We start from the raw sequence: 25,192 nt of genomic DNA, 5'->3' as shown, positions 1-25,192 counted from the left end.
GTTGCAGAATGGACCATGATCCCTGGGCTCTTGATTGGAGAGCTCAGATTTTGTTGTGGTTTACATCGCAAGTGTCTTCCAAAGGCCCATTTGTGGAGGCTCACTTGTCATTAGAGATATGTTCTAGAAGGAAATATTGGGAAAGCAGCCTTTTCCCTACCTCAACTCCTAATGCTTCTTTATTACCTTCATCAGCCAGGTCCTCCCATCCTGATGGGCTATGCTGCCAAAGGCTCAAAGCAGCAGGGCCAAGACAATGTGCTGGAACTTTGAATGAAACTTTTTTTGTATTAAGTCAATTTTCTCTGATATTTTGCCATAGTGATGAAAACCTAACACAGATTATATTTTTTTTTAGTAGCATGAAGGAAACATGTAAGAAAGTGAGAAATTAGCTGATTACCAGTTTGGGAGCTGTGTGGTAGAGTAGGCAGTATTGAAGTCATAAGGTAAATATCATTACAGTCTGTCCATTTATTTATTCAACACATATTTGTTGAGCAACCAGTAGTTGGTGATCTTCAGTCTGATAAGATATGGCATCTATCTCTGAACTCCTTCTGACCAGGCTGGTGACAAAGTACCATTGAGAGTGCTAGTACCAAGAAAACTGAACTCGGACTGGGAAGGAGGGATGACAATGAAGAAACGCTATGTGGGTAAGTGACACTGTATTTGAGTTTTGAAGGATGGGTACACATCAGCTAGACATATCGAGTGTGTGCATGTGGACATGTATGGTGATGGTGGTGATATGCATGGCAATCAGGTGCTTCAAGTACAGAGACTCATGCATGACAACATAGACATGTAAATTATTTCACAAAGGTGAATGGAGCAGTATGCAGCAGAAATGGCAAGAAGATAAACCTAGAAAGGGAGACAGAAATAAAATCATGAATGGTCTGGGTTGATCAATAAAGGATTTTGTCAGGGTCCATGTGAGAAGAACAGCAAGCAGCCCTGGAACTCATGGAATATGGCTCAGCAGTCAGCATAAACACACTGGAAGGGCAGAGCCCCAAGGACTATGTGTCCTATGGACCTCATGCTGGTATTGAGCAGAGCTCCACTTATTGTACATTCCTCATAATCTATGAGTTCTATGAAAAGCTCTAAGGGGGTTTCTAGCCCCTCACTGGGAAGTGCTGTGGGTATTCGCAATACTAGTCATTGGCTTTTTCCAAGCATTGCTGCTGAAGCAGATTAATGATTTAACCACCGCCCTTAAAAAGAATTTAGACATGGAGATTGTTAGTAAAGTTAGGTTAAGATGGTTTTTCAAAGGCTTTGATGTAGAAAATCTTGGGGAACAATTTAAAGTTTAGAAAGGCACACTTTTACTAGTTGAGCAAAGGACTCCTTGAGGTCAGGGGACGAGAACAAAGGTAGTCTGGCTACTGTTGGCTGACATAACTTTCTTGCTAAAGATGGGTTGGTGATCAAAGGCAATGATTATTCCTTGTACCATTTTTGCCCTCAGTTTCCTGATATGATTTAATAAAAAACTGTTGATAAACGGGTATGCACCCTGAGGATTTAAAGTAGAAATGACTGATTTTTTTTATATAAGAAATTTAGATTTGTTATTCAAGATTTTTATAAGATTACCTTTTGAGATAAATAATAAAATAATTGCTCTTTTTTTTTGTAACTGCAAAATGCATCCCACCAGTAAAAGAACTGGCTGAGAAAAATACCTTGCTTGCTTATACTCTGTTATCTGTAACAAGTTGCTTAGACATGAATTTGTGTGGGTCCTTGGAAATAATTTGTTTTCACCTGTAGTGTGTACAATGTTTAATCATGTAAGGGTAGTGGGGAACATGCTGGTTCTTACTTTTATTCATTGTAATCATTCACATAAAGAAAAACAGAATGTAACCCCATTGTATTTTTCAAATTTCTTGAAAGATTTTTGCTGAGGTATACAAGCTGTAAGGGAAAAAATAAAGGTATACAAAAGGAAAGATGTAGAAGGATTATGGTGATATTTTATTTGTGCTGAAATGTGATTTTATTTGTATGTTAATAAATAAAGTTGCCTGGGGGTCAGAGCTAAAGGCAAGCCATTTAGCAGAAGTCCAGCGGTGGTGGCACACACCCTTAATCCGATCACATGGCAGGCAGAGTCTCTGTGTGTTCAAGGACACAGCCAAGCAATGGCCGGAACCTTTAATCTCAGTACAAACCATAGAGACCTGGAGGTCTGTATAGACAGTGACGAGGAAATCATGTGGTTGGGTTTAAAGCCAATGAGAAGGTAGAACAGAAAGGCAATAAAAAGATGGGTCACACAGGAGAAGGTCTCTCTCTGAGGAGAAGGACGGCAGTGACTGGTAAGCTAAAGGCTTAAGCTAGTGCTCTGATCTTTTGGGCTTTTAACTCTGCATTTGGCTCTGTGTTTCTTATTTAATAAGACAGTTTAGAATTTCATCTTCAAAGGATAATGTCAGGAAAGATATACAGGGTGAGCAAATGGGACAAAGAGAAGAACAGAACAGAGAAAGACTAGAGTAGAGCAAGCAGCAGAAAGAAAAATAAAATGAAGAATCAAGCTTTGTTCCTCAGAAAATGTCCCTGTAGTCTGTTTGTTTGTCCAGTAGTTTGCCTATCCAGATGTCCTCTCCAATTTCTCTGACCTGCTGAAAACTGGCCTTTCAGCAGCAGGATTTTAATTGTATATTGAAACCTATCAGTATCAATGATAGACATTTAACAAACATACCTCCTAATCAAATTTGGCCTTTAGTGAGATAGCTAGGTACCTGTAAATAGAAGGTAGCCAAATTAGAGGCAATAGTGAAGAAGGCAGTTGCTCCACTGAGAGGTAATGAAGCCCTGGATTACAATAACAATGGGTAAACTGAATCAAAGAGAATCATGGGGTGAAATCTGTAGATTCAAAAGACAGATTGGATACAAGATGCTTTGTGAGGAGTCTTCTAGTAGAATGACTGTTTGGCCCAAGATAAATAGAAAATCAAGATGGCATGAATTGGGATAGGAAATGGAAGTTAAAGAACCAGAATATTTGGGGAGAAAAATGATGAGTTTAGGGTGTTGAGCTTGGAGATGCTACGAGTCATTGCTTTATGAGCATAAATAGAATTCTAGGGAAGCATGACATTTAAGAGATGAGTGGAGGGTTCTCTGAGAGGCAGGAAGTCAAGAGCACAGTGCACAGAAGTGGTCCCTGTGAAATTAAATGGTAGTTCATATCTGAGTAATGCAAAACCATCGGTCTGTTACTTGGGGACCACAGGAGGGAGGAGACATGTTCCTGGTTGTGAATAAGCAGCAGAGCCAGACATTCTGGGGGTAAAGAGGAGGGGTGTAAGTGTGCATGCAGCTGAAGAGAAGCATGGTAGGCACAGAACCACATAGCTGTAAACCAAGTTACTACACATGGATATAAAGGTGTCTTAATCATAAAAGCACATACATTTCTTACTTGCTTTCCCACTGTTAAGCCCACAAAAGTTGCCCTGTACTGAAATCTGTTGTTCCCTCCTGGTAGCACTACAGGTGGAGATGACTCAAAGGGCATTGGGTCTTGTAGAGACCAAATTACAGGCATGGGTTAAGCCTGGGGAAGGAGTGCTACAGGGAGAAGAAAGGATGGGAAATGTGGAAATGGCCATGGTTGGAATTCTTGGTTTACATCAAGGACCAGCAGTTCTGAAGAATATGGAGATGGTGAGACCCACCAACAGGAAATATTTGCAGACTTAGAGCAAAAGTGTTGACAAGATTTTGAGATTAAATGGTAGCTCATATTTGAGTAATACAAAACCATTGGCTGTTGCTTGGGGACCACAGGCATCATCCTTATCTAGGAATTATGGGAAAATCCCCAGAGGTTATCTCTCTCAGACTACCCACAGACATTCGAGTAACACTAGAGATGTTTGATTTGTACACATTCTATAAAATATTGGCTTCTGGGTTCTAAGAAAGCCTAGGCTTGACTTTTTATCCCATAATAAACATTCTTATACTTTTATAATAGGAGATACAGCCTTAGAAGGAAATAAAATGTTTGCTAAAATGGGTAGAAAGTAGAAGTTTCCCATAATCAGCCACCCTCATAACCACTGTTAAACAGTAACTCTGAATAATTAATTGTGTTTTTAGCCAAGATGGAATATGATATATACATTTTGTAACTTTGTGTCTTTGATATCAGTACAGAGAGGATCTTCAATCTTTACTTTTTTCTTATTAATAAAAATCAACTTGTATTTCGTAATGTGTGGATTAATGAAATTATTTTCAACTGCTACTGCTAGGTATTTGAGCTGTTTGGGTCTTTTGCAACTTTACACATTGTGTTAATGATTATTTTTGTATGTAATGTGTGTATGTGTGTGTGTGTGTGTGTGTGTGTGTGTGTGTGTGTGTGTGTATTTCTGCCTAGGAGTCAAATCACATATATTTCATATCTACTTCTGAAGTACATAGATACACATGATACATAGTTTGGAAAATTACTCTGGATAGCTGTTAGAGTGGCTGAGCACAGCTCTGTAGCATAAATTCTCAACTTGGGTTTAGGGACTGTACATGCCATTGTTTGTGAACCTCAATAGGGGAAAAACTTTCATTTTCCCCAAATTCTAACTAAAATTTAGATTTCCCTTTAATTATTGACATCAACCACCACAGTGTTTGAAGTGGCTGAGACTGTGCCATTAATGGAGATCACAAATATTTCCATTGTGTTGCCAGTAACATGAAAAAGTATCATTTATGCCTGTCATTGCTTCAAAATTATGATAACTGTGAATTTAGTTGGTATCTCTTGCTATAAAAAGGTTGTGGAGAATAGCTATTACTGTATCAGTCAAAAAAATGTTTGATGTATAATTTGTTTTATTGTTAACTTATACAACTTATGTTTTTGTAATATTATGATGAGAAATGGCCAACATGCATTACCAGAATGTCAAAATTTTTAGCACAAAAATGATGGAAATTTCCAAGAATAAAGGCAGAATCTGAGAAACAAGAATTATTCTCATTAAATGAGAGTGATAATAGAAAATAACTAAGTAGAAAAATGGCATACTGGACATTGTCACTAACTGAACTGGTTCATTTAATTGCTTACAACCGCCTAATGAAGTGATCTGCTCTACTTTACAAGCAAAGAGCCTGAGATCACAATGCTAAGCCAGTTAGGTAACCAGGGTCGTAAACTCAGAAGTGCTCCTCAGTGGCGGGCTGGATACTTACATTTTGGCTGAGCTAGAATTTAGGAGAAATGAATGTGGATATGCAATATAGTGAAGTCAGTTACTTTACTTGGTCATCCTGACCTATACCTGAGAAGTCTGATTTCACATGTGTTGTACATACTATATTTATGCCAATTTGGGGCAGAGCACTTAAAGGAGCTAATCAAGGTGTCATGGACTCTGGTTCTGAACATAGTTTTAACACTACCTTTACCAGCTTTATTCATTAATTATTCATTAATTCATTCATCCCACAAATGTTTTGAGTCTCTAGTATACCAGGCACATTTCCAAGTACCTGGGATATGTAAATGAATCGGGAAGACGTGGTTCTTGCATTTTATTGCAGGGCACTATATTTTGGTGAGGAAGACAAGACACAAAACCCACCATCTTAATGTGCGTTGAACCTTTCTCCCTCCCACTCTGCGTGAGTTTCTTACCAGCCCAGGCAGCACCTACGTATTGCTGTCATTTAGGATAGCCTCAGCAATATGAAGTCTCGTGGACTCCCTGTTTCAGCCACTTCACCCTTCTTCACCAGGGTTTATATGTTGCATGAAGATATTAATATGCCTGTGAGTCGTTTCACATTGTTTCTCCCGCCCCCACATGGGTAGAAAGGGAAACCTGCCTGAAGGGTACAGATGCTGTCAGTTGAATATGTTGCTGACCCTACACTGTCTTTCTGAAGAGGAAGTCTCAGCTCTAGAGAAGAGAGTCTCTCCGGGGTTTAGAGTTTGAGATCTGTGATGATGTCGTACCACTGACCAGATTTATGGCATTCAGTTGATTAGCTTTAGAAAATACTTCTTTCTATGAAAACCAGGATTAAGGAATGGAATGAAAGAAGTGATTCCCCTGTAGTATAGGGGAGGTAAACACGGCCGGCGGGCAGGAGTGAGTGCTTGCACTCACACAAGCCTTCTCTTATTTTCAACTTTGCTAGAGGTCTGCAGATGCTGAGGGAAGCTGCACTGAGCAGCTTCTCAGAGGAATGCACCTTGGTGAGATCGTTCACACCATTCCTGGGCTTGCCTTGAATGAGCTGGCAGTGGAGACAAAGACGCTGTGTGGTTCTTAACAGCCTCAAGACAGCTTTCAAAAGGTGAGAGAGTTCTACCTCAAGTCATAAACTCATTTGACTCTTAAAGAGTCAAGTTGCCTCCTGGTCTTAAACTGTCCATCAAATTGTCATTTTAATGTCATGAAACAGTAGTGCACAACCCAAGTCAAATTTTATAAGTGACATGGTGGTCTTGTAGGAACAGAACATCTCTGGCCACCTCCTCTAGATATCACACAGAGCCTTGAGAGTATCGGACAGACTTCACTGAAAGCCTCCTTTTGAACTCCTGACATGCCACCGCAGACCACCCCTTGACTACTATTTGGAGTTCTGGATGTGAGGAGTGGAGTAGGTAGAGGAGACATTGTAGCTCCGAATTAGAAGTGAATCTTAGTGTTACAGATATCAGCACTGCTAGAAGAGGAATGCTAATGTGATTGATATCAGTGAATCAAATGGGGAATTAACCTGGAGGGAGGAGGGGGAGGGCACTGAAGAACCCACATAGTTAGATAAACCCCTCTAAGCAGGAATAGAAAGACATCTACAAACCAGAGCACGCCATGTTCCAGTTTCAGAATTGTGGCTGTGTGAAGCGCCTTCCAACTGGGAAAGAAGAGCCTATGAGTTTTTAATTGTAGCTAACTTCCCGCTCCTCTACCTCAGGAATGTATACTAGCCTTAATTTCAGAAAAAGTTTCTACATATAAGTCAAGCCCCCAGCCTTGAACCGTGATACTGAGCTTGCTAGTCACACCCAAGAATCAAGGAAAAACAGTTTTGGTATAAATGTTGAGACTATTAAAAATGTTTTTAGGGTTTTGAATTAAGTACTTAGCAGTAGTGTTGTATTTTTAAAATGGCATAAAGGAGTCACATCATACAACAGGCTCATGTGGGAGGTTTACTGAGGGGAAGGGCAGAGAAGGGGGCAGAGAACAGGGCAGAGAACAGGGCCGAGAACAGTCCCTGGGGACTAGAGCGAAGGAAGAGAAAGAGACCAGAGGTGGGCAAGGCCCACCTTTTATAAGGAAACACAGCAAATGCATACAGGATATGCTCTTGGCGGCTGCAGCTGAGGATGTATCCTGTCAGGAGCCTAAGGGCAAGCCAATACAGATGCCTAAATGCTAACAAATAGAACTCTCACTTGTCTACTGGCAACTTGCCTATGTGCACAAATGTTTTGGTTGTATTTTGCATCACGTTAATTTATTTAGGTAATATACATATTACATCATTGTTGAACAACAACAACAACAACAACAACAACAACAACAACAAAAACATTCATCTTAGGGGCTGAGAAGGTGTCTCAGTGGATAAGAACATTTCCTGTGCAAGCATTAAAACCTTAGTTAGAATTCCCAGAACCCAATCACAGCCAAACATGGTTGTACATGCCAATATTGTCAGCACTTGGGGCAGGAGACAAGTAAATCCTGGGAGCTTGCTAGTCAGCCAGCCTAGCTAAAAGACAAGCTCCAGGTTGAGTGAGAAACCCTATGTTTTGGTATAAGGCAGAGAGTGATAGAGCTGAATACCAGATGTTCTCTTTCACACATGTGCCAGCAACACACATGTACATACACATGAATACAGTATGCACATACATAGACAAGACGAGGGGAGGTATGATAGAGAAACCAACTTCTCTGAGGTTTAAATCAAACAGAGCAAATAACTAATTAAAGTCAGGATGCTAGAAACTTTTCAACTGAGAGGTCAGGTAGATTTCTACTGGCAAAAAGAATTTGCCATGCTGATTTCAGTCCAATTCTTCCAACTGCAACCCAGTAGAAATGCAGTGAGGTCAGTAACATAACTAACTTCTCACTACCCTAGAGGATAGCTACCTTGCCAAGGGAGTCATCCAGTGTGACATTTCTTGGTTAGGTTAAGATCTCATGCCTCTAAAAACTGTTACTGATCTATCGGCATCCCAGCAGTGCAAAAATATCTCATCTAGTACACAGCCCAGGAATTATTCTTAGACCCACTGAAGTGTCAACATCCTTTGAAGAAGCCCATGAAAAATATCAAAGTTCAAGTGGTCACTGATGGAACTGAAGATAAAGGCAGAGAGGAAAGTTTACAAAATTTACCAGTGCTTCCTACACACAAGAAAAGAGAATGCTCCAGCATGTAAGGAAATGCCATTTGAGAAATAAAGACTGGCTAGAGATGAAACAAGGCAATAAAAACGTCAATCTGGCAGTAGAATGAACACAAAGGGGCTTAGGGCTACAGGTCTTAAGACTGTCTAGGGAGTTCACAACATGAAGGAAAAGCAGAGGCTGAAAGACTTTAGCATTTTAAAAACATGGGAGAAAGTGGAAAATTAATTAAATTTATGATTTGCTGCTGAATGATGTACTGGACAGTTGGAATGATTCACAGTTCACAGGGACGTTGTAGCAGATCCCAGATAAAACCCAGCTCTGATCTCTCACCCAAGCTGCTTATGGAATGTGTGGCGTGATCTCACTGGTCATTCCCTCACCTCCTTGGCATTGCTCTCCTAACACCATGCTGTACTCTTCTTCCCCGGGCCAAGGAAACTACAAAACAGTTTCAGATGTATTATTCCACCTGACTTCCTTGAAGGCCAATTCTTAAACAAGGGTGGATTCTGGTCTTAAGGATATTTGAAAGAGCATTGGAGTTAGGGTCAGAAGAAATAAGCCCCAATTATTCACAGGTAATAAACTACCACTATGACCATAGCTATCCTATTAATGGGCATAATTTATTACCCATATATACATGATTCCAGGTACAGAAATTGTAATGGAATAACAATTTCTCAGGAGGCTCTCCAGTTCACATTTTTTTACTATATCCAGATAATAAAACATCTAATGCCATAACCTTGGTATTAATGCAGATAATTTTAAAAAATAAAAATGGTGTGTAGAATATATATTAAATAGATGATTGATGCTAATTTGAGATAATTTATAAAATATAATATTTAATGAAGCAGAAAACTCATGGTGTTGAGTCATGTGATTTGAAGTTTTTAGTAAAATAAATTATCATTGTTTTAGGCATTTTTTTTGGGTCTTTTTTTTGTTTTGTTTGAGACAGGGTTTCTCCGTGTAGCCCTGACTGTCCTGGAATTCACTCTGTAAACTGAACTGGCCTTGAACTCAGAAATCTACCTGCCTCTGCCTCCCAAGTGCTGGGATTAAAGGTGTAAACCACCACTGTCCATACATTATAAATATTAAGAGTAGATATTCTTATATATGTGCTTTAAATCTAGGTTTTCAAAGGTGCTTTATGTGTTCATCTATCTCATCTATCTAATATATATATGCATATATTAGACTACATGTAGTATATGTGTGTATATACAGTGTGTATTTGATAAATTTATTTAAATTAAAACTCCAAAGACCTGAGCAGTAGCTAATAAATGTAAGACTTTGGAACCTCACTTCAGTCTTTTGGATGTCAGAGGTGGTAATAAAAATGTACAGAATTCCATTTAAATGCATTAACTGTTCATTATTTTTCAGTAAATATCACCTTTGACCAAATCAATGGTTTATGTTTTGTTATCTTTTGACATCTTTATAAAAGATGAAATTTGCATATCAAAAGAATTGCTTATGAAAGCACTACTCAGTCGTGTAGTATAGTCACAGAATTATGCCGTCACCTCCACAGTCTAGATTTAGTATCCTTTCTCCACTCCAAGAGCAAATCTTAAGCCTGTTGGTGATTTTACCTGCTTCTGACACAGTGCTGGGAAACATTATTGGCTGATTTTTTTTTTTTTTTTTTTTTTTTTGGTTTTTCGAGACAGGGTTTCTCTATGTAGCTTTGTGCCTTTCCTGGACCTCACTTGGTAGCCCAGGCTGGCCTCGAACTCACAGAGATCTGCCTGCCTCTGCCTCCCAAGTGCTGGGATTAAAGGCATGCGCCACCACCGCCTGGCCCTGATTTTGTTTTTTACATTGAGCCAACCTTGAGTTTCCAGGGTAATCTACACTTGGTATGTATTATTACACTTCTTAAATATTGCTGATTTGCTGGTACTTTTATGAATTTCTGCACCAGTATTATAAAGATATTGGGGTTTGATTTTCTTTCTTGTAATGACAGGTCTGAACATCAGGGTAATTTGGGCCTCATAGAAAGCGTTACAGTGCTTCTCTAATTATGCTTTTTGGAAGAGCTCATAAAGAATTGATATTACTTCTTAGAATTTACCAGAGGCATTGTATATCTTTGAGCCTTTCATTATGAAAAGTTTCTAAATAGCTAATCGAATTTCTTTACTTGTAATAAATGTATTTGGATTTTAAATTTTCTTAACCAGTCAGTTTTAGAAACATGTATCTTTTAGAAGTTTTCCTATTTTGTTTAAGTTATCCAATTTGTTCTTCAGAGTGTTCTCTTACTATTGTTTTATTTTTGGAAGATTAGCAAATAATGTCCCCTCCTTGATAACTGGTAGTCGGTATAATAATAACTAAGAGCATCTTTCTGCTTCTCTCAGCTACCCTAGCTAAAGGTGTGCCAATTTTGTATCTTTTCAAGGAACCAACTTTTGATTTCATTGCTTTCGTCTACCATTATCTATTTTTATGGAAATTATTTTTTCCTCAACCTCTCTCCTATTTCATAGAAAACTTATAGAAAATTATGTTGTTTTCATTTTCATTTATAACATTTAGTAGGATCATGTTTTCCTCTAATTCAACTTGCATTATTTTTCTTTGATTCATTTACTTGGGAGGTTAACTTTGTTTTACTTATTTGTGGATTTCCAAATTTTCCTTTGTTGTTTATTTTTAATTTGATTTTATTTTGATGTGAGAATGCATTGCATAATTTCACTTTTCAAATTTGTTGGGGTAATTTTATGACCTACATACATTAAAATCTGCAGCAGAAAATGCATGTTGGAGAGGAATATGAATTCTACTATCCTTGGGTGGAGTGTTACATGTTCACATACATTTCTTACATAAAGTTGCTATCATCTTTTAAAAACTTTCTATCTCCTTATTGATCTTCTGCCTAGTTGTTGTATTTATTATATAAAAAAAAGACAAAGGGGCCATGAATTTGAAAGAAAGCAAGGGGGTGCACATGGAAGGATTTGGACAGAAGGAAGGAAACAGGAAGTGATGTAATACATTATATTCTCAAAAATTATTTAAGAAGTTATGCGTACAGCCGGGCGGTGGTGGTGCATACCTTTAATCCCAGCACTCGGGAGGCAGAGGCAGGCGGATCTCTGTGAGTTCAAGGCCAGCCTGGGCTACCAAGTGAGTTCCAGGAAAGGCGCAAAGCTACACAGAGAAACCCTGTCTCAAAAAACAAAAAAAAAAAAAGTTATGTGTATATGTGTGTGTCTGTGTGTATATGAGCACATGAGTGCAGGTGTTCACATATGCCAGAAGAAGTCATCGGCTTCACAGGAGCTGAAGTTACAGGCAGCTGTGAACCAACTGAAGTGGGTTTTGGTAATTGAAAGTGAGTTCTCTGCAAGAGCAGTGGATATTTACTAAGCAGGCATCTCTTCAGCCCTTCCTCACATTCTTTAGAAATGATTTCCTTTTGTTTTTGAACATAGTTATATATTTGTTAATTTTTATTTTTGCTATATTTGGGTATCAAACCTAGTAGCACTTTCCCACTGAACACTTTAGCCTGCCTGCCTACCTTCCTTCCTTCCTTCCTTCCTTCCTTCCTTCCTCTCTTTCTTTCTCTCTCTCTTTCTTTCTTTCTTTCTCTCTCTCTCTCTTTCTTTCTTTCTTTCTTTCTTTCTTTCTTTCTTTCTTTCTTTCTTTCTTTCTTTCTTTCTTCCTTCCTTCCTTCCTTCCTTCCTTCCTTCCTTTCTTTCTTTCTTTCTTTCTTTCTTTCTTTCTTTCTTTCTTTCTTTCTTTCCCTTTCTTTCTCTTTCTTTCTTGCTTGCCTTAAAAGTCATGAAATTGAGAGAGAGAGAGAGAGAGAGAGAGAGAGAGAGAGAGAGAGAGAGAGAGAAATTAGCTAACCTGGTTGACTGTTGTACAAAGTCATCTCATTTCTTTTATTCATACCAAGAAATTCTGTTAGCTACCACTGCTGATCTAATCAAACCAATGTTTGAAAAACATCCTTCATGATGGAAACCAAGCAATTTTGTTTGACCAAATACCTAGAAAAGTTATGTTTATCTTATCTGTAAAGAAAAAGTTCATATTGATTGGAGGCCTCAACAATTGATACTGTTTTGAAGATGCACTCTAGGCTGTATGGTGGTTCATGCCTTTCAAGTTTCTATTCAAAGAAGCATGTTATCCAATTAACATGGAAAAGGTTTACAAAGAAGATTAGCACACATTCCATTCCATTTTAAATGGACATCAAAGGGTGCTGGTCCCAGGGTTGTGTCAGACAAATACGCTAGACTGTTCATGCCCCAGGGAACAGCCCTGATACAAGAGCTGGAGGAAATTCATGTCTAAACTCCTCAGATGCTTCCTTGATACACCACAAGTCTTCTCTGAAGAATGTCTCCCAGACCATTTCCCAGGCTTTCTCCACAGTTAATTTTGTCTTGTTTTGTAATAGCACACCCTTCATTGGCTGCTTTCCCTTCCCTGACTCACTTATGTACTCCTAGTTGACCTTCCCAATAAATCATTGACACATGGATCCATTTCTCAGGCTCTGCTTTTAGAGAATCCCATGATAAAATGGAATAGACTCATACATAATAGAATCAGGCCCTAGATAACTAGAAAGGAAAATGAAATTGTTGGTAAAGGAACCAATCCACATGATATAAAAGGGCATCATATATGTTTGGAACTGGAAGCTTACTGATTAAGAACTAGCTTTGGTAACAATTTTATTCTACTTGTTATTGTTGTTTGACTTTCTGTTATTGATCAACATAATCTCAGAGTCTCATTTTCTAGTCCATTGGGAAGATTTTGTATGGCAAAGCTGCTGGGTTGACCTTTCCTTCCCAAGACTGATAGCCTCCATACCTGACTTCTTGATAGTAGGCCGTAGAAGAGAAGGCCACCAGTGCTAGCATGTACCCTGATTCCAGGAACAAGAATATTCCCAAATCACAAGAAACACCAACTATCATTTTCAGAATTACTATATTGTTGTGGGTGATGAGCACAACGCAGAATAGCCCCTATATAGAGGAGGAAGGGTTCCATGGAGGTGGGCCTGGACCAAGGATATTGTTCTCCTGTGACTGCACAAATTTTACCAACACAAATACAGACCTCCTGTGCTTCAGGGTTGTACTTGCATTGAAGAGAATCAGGATAGTGTTTAGCTCTTTGCCTACTGTCTCTTATTTCATACATCCATCTCCTAACTTTAGTTTTGTATGACAAAGACAGAAATGCATAAAAAAGATAGTTACACAGTGTATAATAGCTAAAGAAATCCCTAGTAGACTCCCATGGGGAAAAAACCTTTTAAAGGTCTGAAGAAGTGGGAGGGCAAAATTGATATCTCAAAGCATGGTTTTACATGGTAGGTCATGATGCTATATAGGTCATAACTGAACTGTCACATAGAATTCAGAATTAAGTGTATAATTAACCACTTGCCTGTGTTGCATCGGATAACTTCACAGCAGCCTTGGTTCTAAACATATAATATGTTCACTCTGCCCAGTGTGTACCCCCATGCCATACAATGCTAACAATCACTGCCTGAAGCATATCAGCTCAGACTTGAGGCTATTGTATGTTATGGATTGCAGTGTTTTAACTGTACATACATGATTTGCTCTTAGATAAATACAGCCATTTAATTACAGAAAACAAAGACTTTTGTGTTTTCCTATTGACATTCCTCAGTGTGTTATCATCAAGTTAGTGTATTTTTAGATTATATTGTCATAGAATGTTTAATTTTAAAAGTCACTATTTGAAAATTTGTTCAATGAATATTATTAGCTTGAGATTAGCACAGAATTCCCAGTAAATTCTGAAATGGCAAACTTCTGCAGTTTTGCACTACATATGTGTATGGCATGGTATTTTCAGCATTGATGACTGTAAAAACAAAATATTGATCAACTCTGAAAAACATTGAAACATTGAAGATGCTCTCCCTCCTGTAGTTCCAAATATTCAGCCAAGATTTAATGCTTTCTGTGGAAATAAACAAGAACATTGACTTCAAGTAGCACACATTTGCCTTAGTCTTTAATGAATAGTAAGATTATATTTAGATCAAAGAATTTTTAAAAAATAAATTTACTTGTGAGTTGTTATTATTACTCAATGTTTACTTTGTATACCTATTTTATGTACTTGATGTCACAAAAGAGTTTTGGGGTGAAAGGAGTCCCAAGTGGAAAAGGCCTTGGTGTAAAGGAACTCCTAACATTCCACAAAAAGAGGCATGCAAGCCTTTAGGATTGTTATAGTGAGGCTTTCTGATGAGATTGTCACTAGCATCAGTTTCATTACCAAATGACAAATGAAGCCCTTTCAAAATGCCATAAATAATGAGACCATGGAGACAGGAGAGAAATACTTTCTTAACACTCCAAGTAGAAATTGTAGCATGTAGGTTATAAAATTCAAATGATGTAAAAATTGAAGGCAGGTAATTTTCTAAATATAAATTGGTTGAAAACAGTTACTGAAATCAAGATAAATTATCCAGTGTCTGTGATTGTTTAAAAAATCAAATTAATGAAAGAGATTTAGGAAATACATGTAATCTTTTCTTTTGCTCAGTGTCAAAACAGAACCTCAAATTATGATAGTTTTTCAGATACTTGACAAGAGAAAAGAAACTTAGGCATTCATGTGTTCCTTTTGGGGATTTGACTTTCCCTTAAGAAAAATGTTTTAGACTCTGAGATACCATCTTACACCTTTCAGAATGGCTAAAATCAAAAACACTAATGACAGCTTATGTTAGAGAGGATATGGAGTAAGGGGAACACTCCTCTACTGCTGGTAGGATTGTAAACTTGTATAGTCACTTTGGAAATTGATATGGTGGTTTCTCAGAAAATTGGGAATCAATCGACCTCAAGACCCAGCTATACCAATCTTGGGCATATACCCAAAGGATGCTCAATCATGCTACAAGGACACTTTCTCAAATATGTTCATAGCAGCCTTTTTTTTAATAGTCAGAACCTGGAGACAACCTAGATGCCCCTCAACCAAAGAATGGATAAAGAAAATGTGGTACATTTACATAGTGGAATATTACTCAGTTGTAAAAAACAATGACAACATGAAATTTGCAGGCAAATGGAGGAACTAGAAAAAGTCATTCTGAGTGAGGTAACCTAGACTCAGAAAGACAAACATGGTATGTACTCACTCATAAATGGATATTAGGTGTAAAGAATAAACATGCTACAATCCACAGTCCCAGAGAGGCTAGGTAAAAAGGAGGGCCCAAAGAGGGATTCATGGATTTCCCTGAGAAGGAGAAATAGATGAAATCTCCTGAGTAAACTGGGGGTGGTGGTGGTAGAGGGGCAAGGGGGTAGTGGAGGGGTGAGGCAGAAAATGGGGTGGGAACATGAGGGGTCCAGTTGGGCAGATTTGGTTGCAGAGGGGGAGAATAATGAAAGGGATGTCTTGATGGGGGCTACATTTTGGGGTTAGGGTAAAACCAAGTGCCAGGAAAACTCCCAGGAATCCACCAGGATGACCCCAGCTAAGACTACTAGCAATAGTGGAGAGGTTACCTGAACTTGCCATCTTCTATAATCAGATTGGTGACTACCCTAATTGTCATCAGAGAGATTCAGAGATCCACAGCCAAGCACTTGGCTCAGCTCCACTCTGGGAGTCCTATTGAAGAGAGGGAGGAAGGGAGGAGGGGTCAGGTCATGATGGGGAAACCCACAGAGACCGCTGACCTGAGCTCCTGGGAGCTCATGGACTCTGGATCAACAGCTAGGGAGCCTGCATGGGACCTACATAGGCCATCTGCATGTGTGTGACAGTTATGTATCTTGGTCTGTTTGTGGGGCTCCTAGCAGTGGGATCAGGATCTGTCCCTGGAGCTTAAGCTGGCTTTTGGGAACCTATTCTCCATGCTAGGTTGCCTTACCCAGCTTTGATGCAAGGGGAGGAGCTTGGTCCTGCCTCAACTTGATATGCCATGCCCATGCTTTGTTGATGGCCAATGGGAGGCCTGCCCCTTTCTGAAGGGAGAAAGAGTAGATGGGGTGAGGTGGGGGGAAACGGAGGGGATGAGGGCTGGACAGGAGGAGAGGAGGGAGGGGAACTGTAATCGGGATGTGAAATAAATGAAAAGTTTTAATTAACAATAAAAAATAAAGAATATTTTCATAAAACATCAAGATAGCATAGTTAAATATCACAGAAAATGAACAAAATGGTTTTAAAATGTGTATTTTTAAGTTTAAAAAAGAATGTAAGGAAGTGGCTAGACAGTTCTAATGGATTTTTACCACTTTTTAAATAATTTAGACAGAGGAAAAATGTAATTTCTGAAAGCAACATCAATGAATTTAAAATGACATATGAGTGATTTATATACACTGTGGATTTGGGTGGGTGGAGAAGTATAGAGGATCTGAAAAGCATTGGGAAAAGGAAACTCATAATCAGAATATATTGTATAAGAAAAATCTGCTTTCAATTAAAAAGTTAATTAAATAAAATGACTTATGCTTTAAAACAAAAATGCCTTAAAAACTTACAAAGAAATATAATAAAAATAATCCCAAAGCCAAATACCTTCTGAGGAAAAGATTTTAAATGAATTCTAACATTAAAGGTATGAAACAAATTTACAGTTCACAAAAATCATATATATTAAGAGGCAGAGTACTGAAAAGATTTTTGTTTTCATCATCTTGAGATTGTAGTTAATTTTCTTCAAGTGATTCATTTGTCTTGAGAAAGTTGGGTAATGAAATATGGGAGGGTCAGTCATTTGTTTTCTAGGGTGATGCTATAAGATCAAGTGACTTTCATATATGTGCTTTCCAAAATGACTTAGCAGGATCTAAAAATACAAAGCTTAGAGTTAATGCCTGGTAGATGGGCACCTTTGCTCTCTTATCTGAGGAAGTTGTCTTTGGATGTCCATGTGGCTTGGGATATCCTAACACCTGTCTTAATCAGGATTTCTATTGCTGTGATGAAACACCATGACCAAAGCAACTTGGGGAGGAGTGGATTTATTTGGCTTATACTTCCACAGCTCGGTTCCTCATCAAAGGAAGTCAAGACAGGAACTCAAGCGGAACAGGAACCTGGAGGCAGGAACTGATGCAATGGCCATGGAGGGATGCTGCTTATTAGCTTGCTTCCTATGGCTCACTCAGCTTGCTTTCTTATAGAACCCAGGACCACCAGCCCAGAGATGACACTACCCATAATGAGGTGGGCCCTTCCTCATCAATCAGTAATTAAGAAAATGCCTCATAGCCAGATCTTAAGGGAGGGAGGGGATTTTCTCAACTGAAGTTCCCTCCTTTCCAGTGACTCCAGCTTGTGTCAAGTTGACAGAAAACTAACCAGGACAGCATCAATGTGTGATTGTGAGGCAGTTAGGCAGAGAAGGCTGAAATGGGCAAGAGTATAACAGGAAGATGATTGCCAAAAGCATGATCTTTGAGATGGACCCTGAAGAAAGTCCTACCAAGCTTGGATGCACAAGCTAAGAGGGAAACCACTTGGATACTGCAGCCTGTGTGTTGTGTACTGGAGGACAGTAGAAAATAAGTCACAATAAAACACTTCAGCAGAAAAGGAGTCTCTACGCAATGCGCTGCAGAAGTGATCTGCATATGTTAGTTTGATATGTGTTCCATTCCTTTGGTGGAGTTGTAGATAAAGGATATTAACGTTTTCAGAGACACAGAGAACTAACAAAGACTATTACAGTATTAGTTTTTAAAGACTGGTGTGACATCAGCTCCTACCTAAAGTAGCAATGGACACCTGATCAAATTCTTTGCAAATACTGAGTCATAAACTCAGCAATACTGAGTACTAAACCAGTTGGTAGGACTGGTTCTTGGTGCAAAGACCAGAGAATATCTTTGCATTCATCATTGCTAACTGAAGTGGTAATTATTTTTTATAACCAAAGGTAACGGGCCAAGCGGTGCTTATTTCCTGAAAGTGGCTTTGACATTTGAAAGTGAAACTCAGCATTAGAAGCCTGTATATATCCGGTGAAAAACAATCTGTGATCTGTGAAACTGCAAAACAATTTTGTGAATAAGTCAGTGAAGTCATTTCTTCGTTGGATTTCCTTCCCCAACAGAGCTATGATGTCGGTCCATAGACTTGGACATTTTTCTTTCCGCTTTCTGTTCTTCTCCATGCTAATTCATTAGAGTATTGATATAACTTTTTAATGGTAACTGTATAACCTTCATAGCTTTTACATTAGTCCAAGTTTGCTGCTGAGAGTAATGCACACTCACTGTGAATCAGCCAAGCACAGGTAAAGAAAGCATTATCACTTACTAATCCTCTCCCTGGGAAGATAATGTTGTCAGTGTGTAACAGAATGCCCCTTACCTTTTATTTTATCTGTAAATGTGTTAATTTGAAAAATAGCAAAAACAGTCATGTGTGGTGGCACATGCTTTTAATCCCAGCACTGGGGCATCTTCATAAGTTTGAGGATAGACTGTGTCCACGTAGCAAGTTCCAGGACATCTAGGGCTACGTATAGAGACCCTTAAACAAACAAACAAAAAACAAAGGGAAAGAAAATAGCAAAGCATTTTTCTTACCATTGGCTCTCCTATATTCAGGGTGACTATACTGCTCCCCTTTGTCATGGAGTAGTGTCTGTTTCCTCACCTGTTGAACCTGGCCTTGACAGGGATGAAGTCATTTGGACCATAGCTGCACTTACAAATATTATAAATGTGACGCTGGGATACCAAACATGGTGAACAGAATTTGCTTTTGGAGCCTGATCCTTCTCCCACCCTTCAGAGTCCTTAAGTGTCACTGACAAGACAAAGTTTGGCAGTTTTATGGATCACCCTTTTGTACTCTAGTCTCCCCTTATTCAGCTCTGCTCCCACAAATCCCCAATGTATCCATGGTTTACCTGATCTTCTTATCCTGTAGGGACTATGTAGAAGAGTGTCCTACTTCATTTTAAAAAATTCAGGCCAGAAATATATGATCGTTGGAAGTTTACATATAACCTCTCTACCCTAGCCAGTCCATCTTAAATAATTTGTCAGATAAATTACCACATGTGTTAGTGAGCCTTTCAGACAAATATTTCATCAATGCAACCTTCCATTTCTATTAATGGCGACTTCAGTCACTCTCCTTAGGCTGCCTAGTCAGTAAGTTACCTCCTCCATCTTCTAGTTAGCTTAAACAAAGCAAAACTCAACAAAGTAGATCCAGCTGACCTCAGTGGTCTAAGACTTATGAAACTTTTTTGCTAACTTATTATTTTTAAATAAATAATTCCATGTCTAGAGAACTGGCTCAGCAGTTAAAAATGGTTGCTATTCTTCCAGAGGGTGCAAATTCATTTCCCAGCACCAATGTCAGGAGGCTCACTTCACTTATAACTCCAGCTCTAAGTGGACCTGAAGTCATGTGCACTTGCTCACACACAAACACATGATGAAGATGTAAATGAAAGAAGAAAATAATTCTGAATCCTTGCTGAGCTTTTCAACATTTTCTACGTCCTTAAAAATGACAAGGTGAGGCGGGGATAGCTCGTTTGGTAAAGTGTTTGCCTTACAAACACAAAGACATTAATTCGATTCTCAGAACCCACATGAAAACAGCAGGGCATGGTGACATACACCTGTAATTCCATAATTGGGGAGGCAGAAACAGGTGAATCCCTGGGAACTCATGGGCCACTCAGCTTAGCCTACTCAATGAGTGCTGAGTCAGTGAGAGATCTTTTCTCAATTAAACCACTTGGATGGATCCTGAAGAAGAACACTTGAAGTTGACTTCTGGCCTTCTCACACACATGCACACACTACATGCACTCCCCCTACACACATACACACACGAACATGTACCTAAGTGCGCAGACCCACACAAGTAGCAAGCAAAATTGTGTTAATGTTGTGCATGACGACTCTTATCTCCACACTCATGGTCTGTTTGTTGCTTCTGTTGGCTTTCACCTGTATTACCTCATCTCCATGTGTATCTGATTAATTCCCATTATCTGCTAGAATTTGTACTTGAAATTTTTCAGTATGTTTAGATCTGAGAAAATTTTATCATCCTTCAAAGAAGGTTGCTTCTGTGAGGACCTTGGAGCCACTGAGATGGGTTGCACACTCTGTAAAGACAGTTCTGTTTCTATTCCACTCCTACTTCGAGGGCTCTTTCTAAGGGATGCTAAAAAAGGTAAACCTTAATGGAGAAATTCTAAATTCAAAATAAATGAAAACAAGTAGCTGAGGACTAAAGCATCACTGCACCTCCTCAGCCTTTTCCTGGCTTCTGTGGAAGTTCCTAGAGGACCTCCAAGGAGATCAGCTTTTTCCGAACATCCTTTTTTTTAACCTGGAATTTTAGAAATAAACACTTTGTTCTCTCTTTATAAAACCAGCATGGACTTTTGGTGGGTATACAAGCTTGCCATATCTCATAGCTTTAGATTTGTAGGCATACCTGGTATCTTTAAACTTGGGCTTCTGTGAATAAAATCAGGTACAAAGCAATAGGAGCAAAGGCTGATGTTGGCCCAAATACTCCAACAATTTACTCACAAAATACTTTCCTATTATACATAAATACTCTAAAGACTTTGAAAATCTCATAATTTTAGAAGGCATTCTAAAAATCTTTTTGTCATCTGCTTAACATTATCTCTAAGCACCAAGCTTTCAACAAATCTCTATTTTTCTCTCTCCTACATTTTCTACATTTTTTTTGTGTATTCCACTCTTTTGTAATGACCCCAAGCTCTTTGAAGTTGTCTTAAAACACTATTCTCTTGTAGCCTATTTTTTTGGAGCTTGAGGAAGCTGGGCCTACATTCTTCACCCAACTTCAGGTCCTTCCTTGCAGTAGCAAACAAAATGATTCTAAGGTCACAACTGACAACCACAGCATCTGAAGCTCCGAAGGTCCATTCTGTCAATCTTGTCATCTAGCCTCCTAGTCTATTCACAACAGCTTTTCACTCACTCTGTGAGATGCAACTAGTACATAATTAGTGCAATAGATTCCTCTCTCTCCCTCCTTCATTGCCATTTCCCCAAAGATCACTCCCCCAACCAACACACACACAAACACACCACACACACACACACACACACACACACCTAACTTCAAAACTGGTCCTGGATATCCCATCCTGCTGGTTTATTTGATATCATCGAAGTCATTTTATCTTTCTTCTACAGCTATCACTTCCTGGTCGTTCAGGAACACACATCCTTTGTCTTGGACCTAAACAACACTTGAAAGAACGTAGTTTTTAGGTTTCAACTCTAAAATTTACTTATTATTATTCATGTTTTTCTTGTCTTCACATTCACTAAACATTATTGTTGAAATGGTTTTGGCTTTTGACTTTGTTGGCGTGGTTCTATTCTTCCAGGCATTTTACTGTCTTCATTCTCCCCCGTTTCCAGGTGCACCATTGCACCTCCTCATTATTCTGCTGAATTAAAGTATATAGTGTAATATTCAGAGTGTTCCATCTCTGACTTAGGTCCTGTAATATTTTGGAAGAAACTGTATGTCCTTGAAAGTGATTGTTTATCCTAATAAAACCTGTGCCATTGTTGGGTCAGTGGGCACAATGTACCAGGTAGGCCAGCATTGTAGCAGTAGGTAGGGCCCACTACTAGGTGAGATCATGGATACAGTTCTTACCCAGTGACCTGCATAGCACCTCCTGGCATGATGAAAGCTAGTAATAGGAAGATGTTTCTAGGTCAGTTCCTGCTTGATACCTCCTGATGAGAATCTGGCCAGATCAGGACCCCAAGATTTCCCAAATAATACATTATTGTTATTGTTCTTATTTGCCCACCAGAGCTAGATTGCTGAAAATGCCACGCTTTGGTTGCAGGACATAGAGAATCACTCCATATGGTGCACTCTTCTGGGCTCCTGCCATCACATGTGGTTGTATTAAGGCATTGCTTACCACAAGAGACTCTTCCAAACTCTTAGAGTGGCCTTTGTGACCCTTGGCTAGCTTTATACAAGCACTGCCTACCTCAAGTTATATGTTCTACTATATGCTACTTGTTTACTGTATGATGAAAGAACATTTTAACCAAATCCAGTTATCTCCTTCCATTATAAGTTACTAAAATGAAGCTGCAATTGCATTTATTGAAATCATTGTCTTTCTAAGTGGATTTTGGACTTCAGGTAATAATAGAGGGTTGCTTACAGACCCTTGGATGCCTACAAAATATAAGACAATGATGATATAAGTGGGTGAAACTCTGCAGTACTCTCCAGTCCTTCTGTCAGAATTTCCTCATACTGTCATGTTTATCCAGCCTTGCTTGCTTATTTGTTTCTGGCTTAGGGACATTCAGTATCTCTTCAGTAATCAAAACTTCAGAAAGAAAAATATAAGATAAATGAAAAAAATGAAGCATTCATTTTGCTCTTTATTTTTAAATTTTAAATGTTAAACAAATGAAAAAATAAATAAAGGAAAAGACTTGGGGTTTTAAATGAATGCTGACCACATAAGCTCTATTTGCCAGTAATATCAGTGCTTTAAAATTGACAGGCATGATTTTCTTTTTGACTTTGATGTGTGTGTGTGTGTGTGTGTGTGTGTGTGTAATGTCAACATAACAGTTGTGAATTCTTCTAAAGCATAATTTAAGAAACCTGAACTTTTTAACAATGCATGAATAGAATTCAATGTTTTTGCATTTGAATTCTATCCCCAGTCATCTATCAGTGAGCATTTTGTATTGTATGTCACCTTAGGTCACAAAATTAGGGCAAATAACATAGTGAAAAGAAGGTTTCATTTTATATGAAGAAATTAAATATTTAGGTCTGGGAGCAACTATAAGAATTTGATCATATTAATAATTGCAAGATGTTCCTATATGTTATGAGGTATGCTCATTTAAATTGCTGAATGTGAAAGTGTTTTAGGAATGCCTTAAAAATAAAGATATGAATCACTTTTTAAATGCTTCAAGCTTTGGGGCTTGTCCTGAAAGCTTATAATGTCCATAGCTAACATCATCCCTAAATCATGTTTGATATACTTCAATTTAGAGGAAGTCATATTTTGACATTTCACAAATGACTAGCAGTATGTTGAGCCTGAAGTCATGCCATTTAGTTTCTCTGCTATTAAAATTAAATGCCATGATGTAACATTGACCTTATAGAAGCCTTGAAAACCCAGCCTCTGTGGTAAGCTTAAGACTCTGCTATTTAACATGGGTTTCAGAATGCATGCTAGCTAGTTTTAGAAAGCAGTGACTAACACTGCTGTTGATATATGTTCACTAGACACCATTAGTCATTGAGTCTTTGTATGTGTATTGAAGAGATACATAGGCCATCTGTAGAAGTTTTATGAAACCACAGGTGGTAATACCAGTATACAGCACAAATATTTTCATGGGTTAACATTTTGCATGACTCCCCAAATTATTCAGCAGAATGAATATTACTAAGAATCAAGAGTTAAGGTTAGGTCAAAGGGTATAACCAATTCAAAGGGAATGCATCCTCATATTATTAAGTGAATATATCATTTCTCTACATGGAGTCATAGAGGACCACAAGTTCACTTTTGTAGATTTCACTTAACAATAAAACTGAAACACCTAAGAATCATTGTCTTCATTCTTCAGTCCCTTAAGTTTGAATACTCTAATCTCCAGTTAGGAAAAAAATAATTAAAACTGATTTTGGGGGCAAGAAACCTAGTCACAATAAATCAGTCTTGGTAGAGAAAATCTAGAGGGAAATTTGCCATTAATTTTTAGGCAAGTCAACTCATAAATCTCATATCCCATGGGAATTCCATTCTTGTTCTTTGGACATTCTTACCCAACCTAATAATATATCTGCATCCAGAGTCATTGGTCTTGGTCTTCCTTTTCTCAATCAAAACTCCAAATGTACTGTCTGCCGAGTGAATCATGACTATATTTCCTGTGCATGACTTCTAAGCCAGTGGTTCTCAACTTGGGGTCACAACCCCCACAAGGATCCCATATCAGATATCCTGCCTAGCAGATATTTACATTATGATTCATAACAGTAGAAAAATTATAGTTAGGAAGTAGCAACAAGATAATTTTATGGATGGGGGTCAACCCAACATGAGGAACTATATTAAAGGGTCACAGCACTAGGAAGGTTGAAAACCATTGTTTCTTAGCATATTTATTCCTCTTCTTTCTAAAATTCTTACTTTTAAAGTTAGATAATAGCATGTACCTAAATTTCCTGACTTGTGCTTCATAGTGTTGGGACTTCAGAGCTTAGAAACTAACCTCAGAGTGCAGGGAGTCCCCATGGTGATGCCTCAGAAAATCAAAACTGTTGAGTGCATCCCTCTTTGAAAGAGATCATTAATGTCAATGTTTCTAAATAATTCTGTCATTCAAGATAATATTATTAATTAAATTATATGTGTTCTGGTTGCTTATCTGAATAGCTAAACTACACATGCTTGATGCCTGAGTTCCTCAAGATGTAAAATTGATTATTATTGTCTGCTCCAAGAAAGTTAGAATTTTTAAAAGAATACCAAATGTCAAGTCACTTGGGATGATTTTCCTGGTGGTTTAATGTCATGGTTTAAAATTGGAATGTCTCTCACAGACTCAAGTGTTGCACGAATCCTAACTGGTCTTATAATAAAAACCCAGAGCCAGATATTAGGATGAAAGCTGAAAGATCAGAGAAGCAGAGCAAACCACAGG

At 38.4% G+C, this 25,192-nt stretch overlaps 1 protein-coding gene across 8 annotated transcripts in view; it reads left to right on the top strand.

Moving 5' to 3' along the window:
• LOC121821165 (uncharacterized) overlaps nucleotides 1-25,192 on the top strand; it is a 227,489-nt gene that overhangs the window by 51,041 nt on the left and 151,256 nt on the right. For 4 of the 8 annotated variants that reach the window (XM_076547826.1, XM_076547825.1, XM_076547824.1 and 1 more), the window contains 3 exons: nucleotides 569-659; nucleotides 3,521-3,699; nucleotides 6,190-7,521. The exons of 2 other annotated variants lie outside the window; for them this stretch is intronic. In XM_076547826.1, the coding sequence (XP_076403941.1) occupies nucleotides 635-659; nucleotides 3,521-3,699; nucleotides 6,190-6,324 (339 nt within the window). In that variant the 5' untranslated portion in view covers nucleotides 569-634 and the 3' untranslated portion in view covers nucleotides 6,325-7,521. Of the gene's footprint in view, nucleotides 1-568; nucleotides 660-3,520; nucleotides 3,700-6,189; nucleotides 7,522-25,192 lie in introns of those variants that run through there. 2 more of the 8 variants (XR_013043358.1, XR_013043361.1) reach the window with 1 other exon arrangement.

The sequence above is a fragment of the Peromyscus maniculatus genome, chromosome 11, assembly GCF_049852395.1.
Source record: "Peromyscus maniculatus bairdii isolate BWxNUB_F1_BW_parent chromosome 11, HU_Pman_BW_mat_3.1, whole genome shotgun sequence".
Classification (NCBI taxonomy): Eukaryota; Metazoa; Chordata; class Mammalia; order Rodentia; family Cricetidae; genus Peromyscus; species Peromyscus maniculatus.
This window is presented reverse-complemented; position numbering and strand designations above follow the sequence as displayed.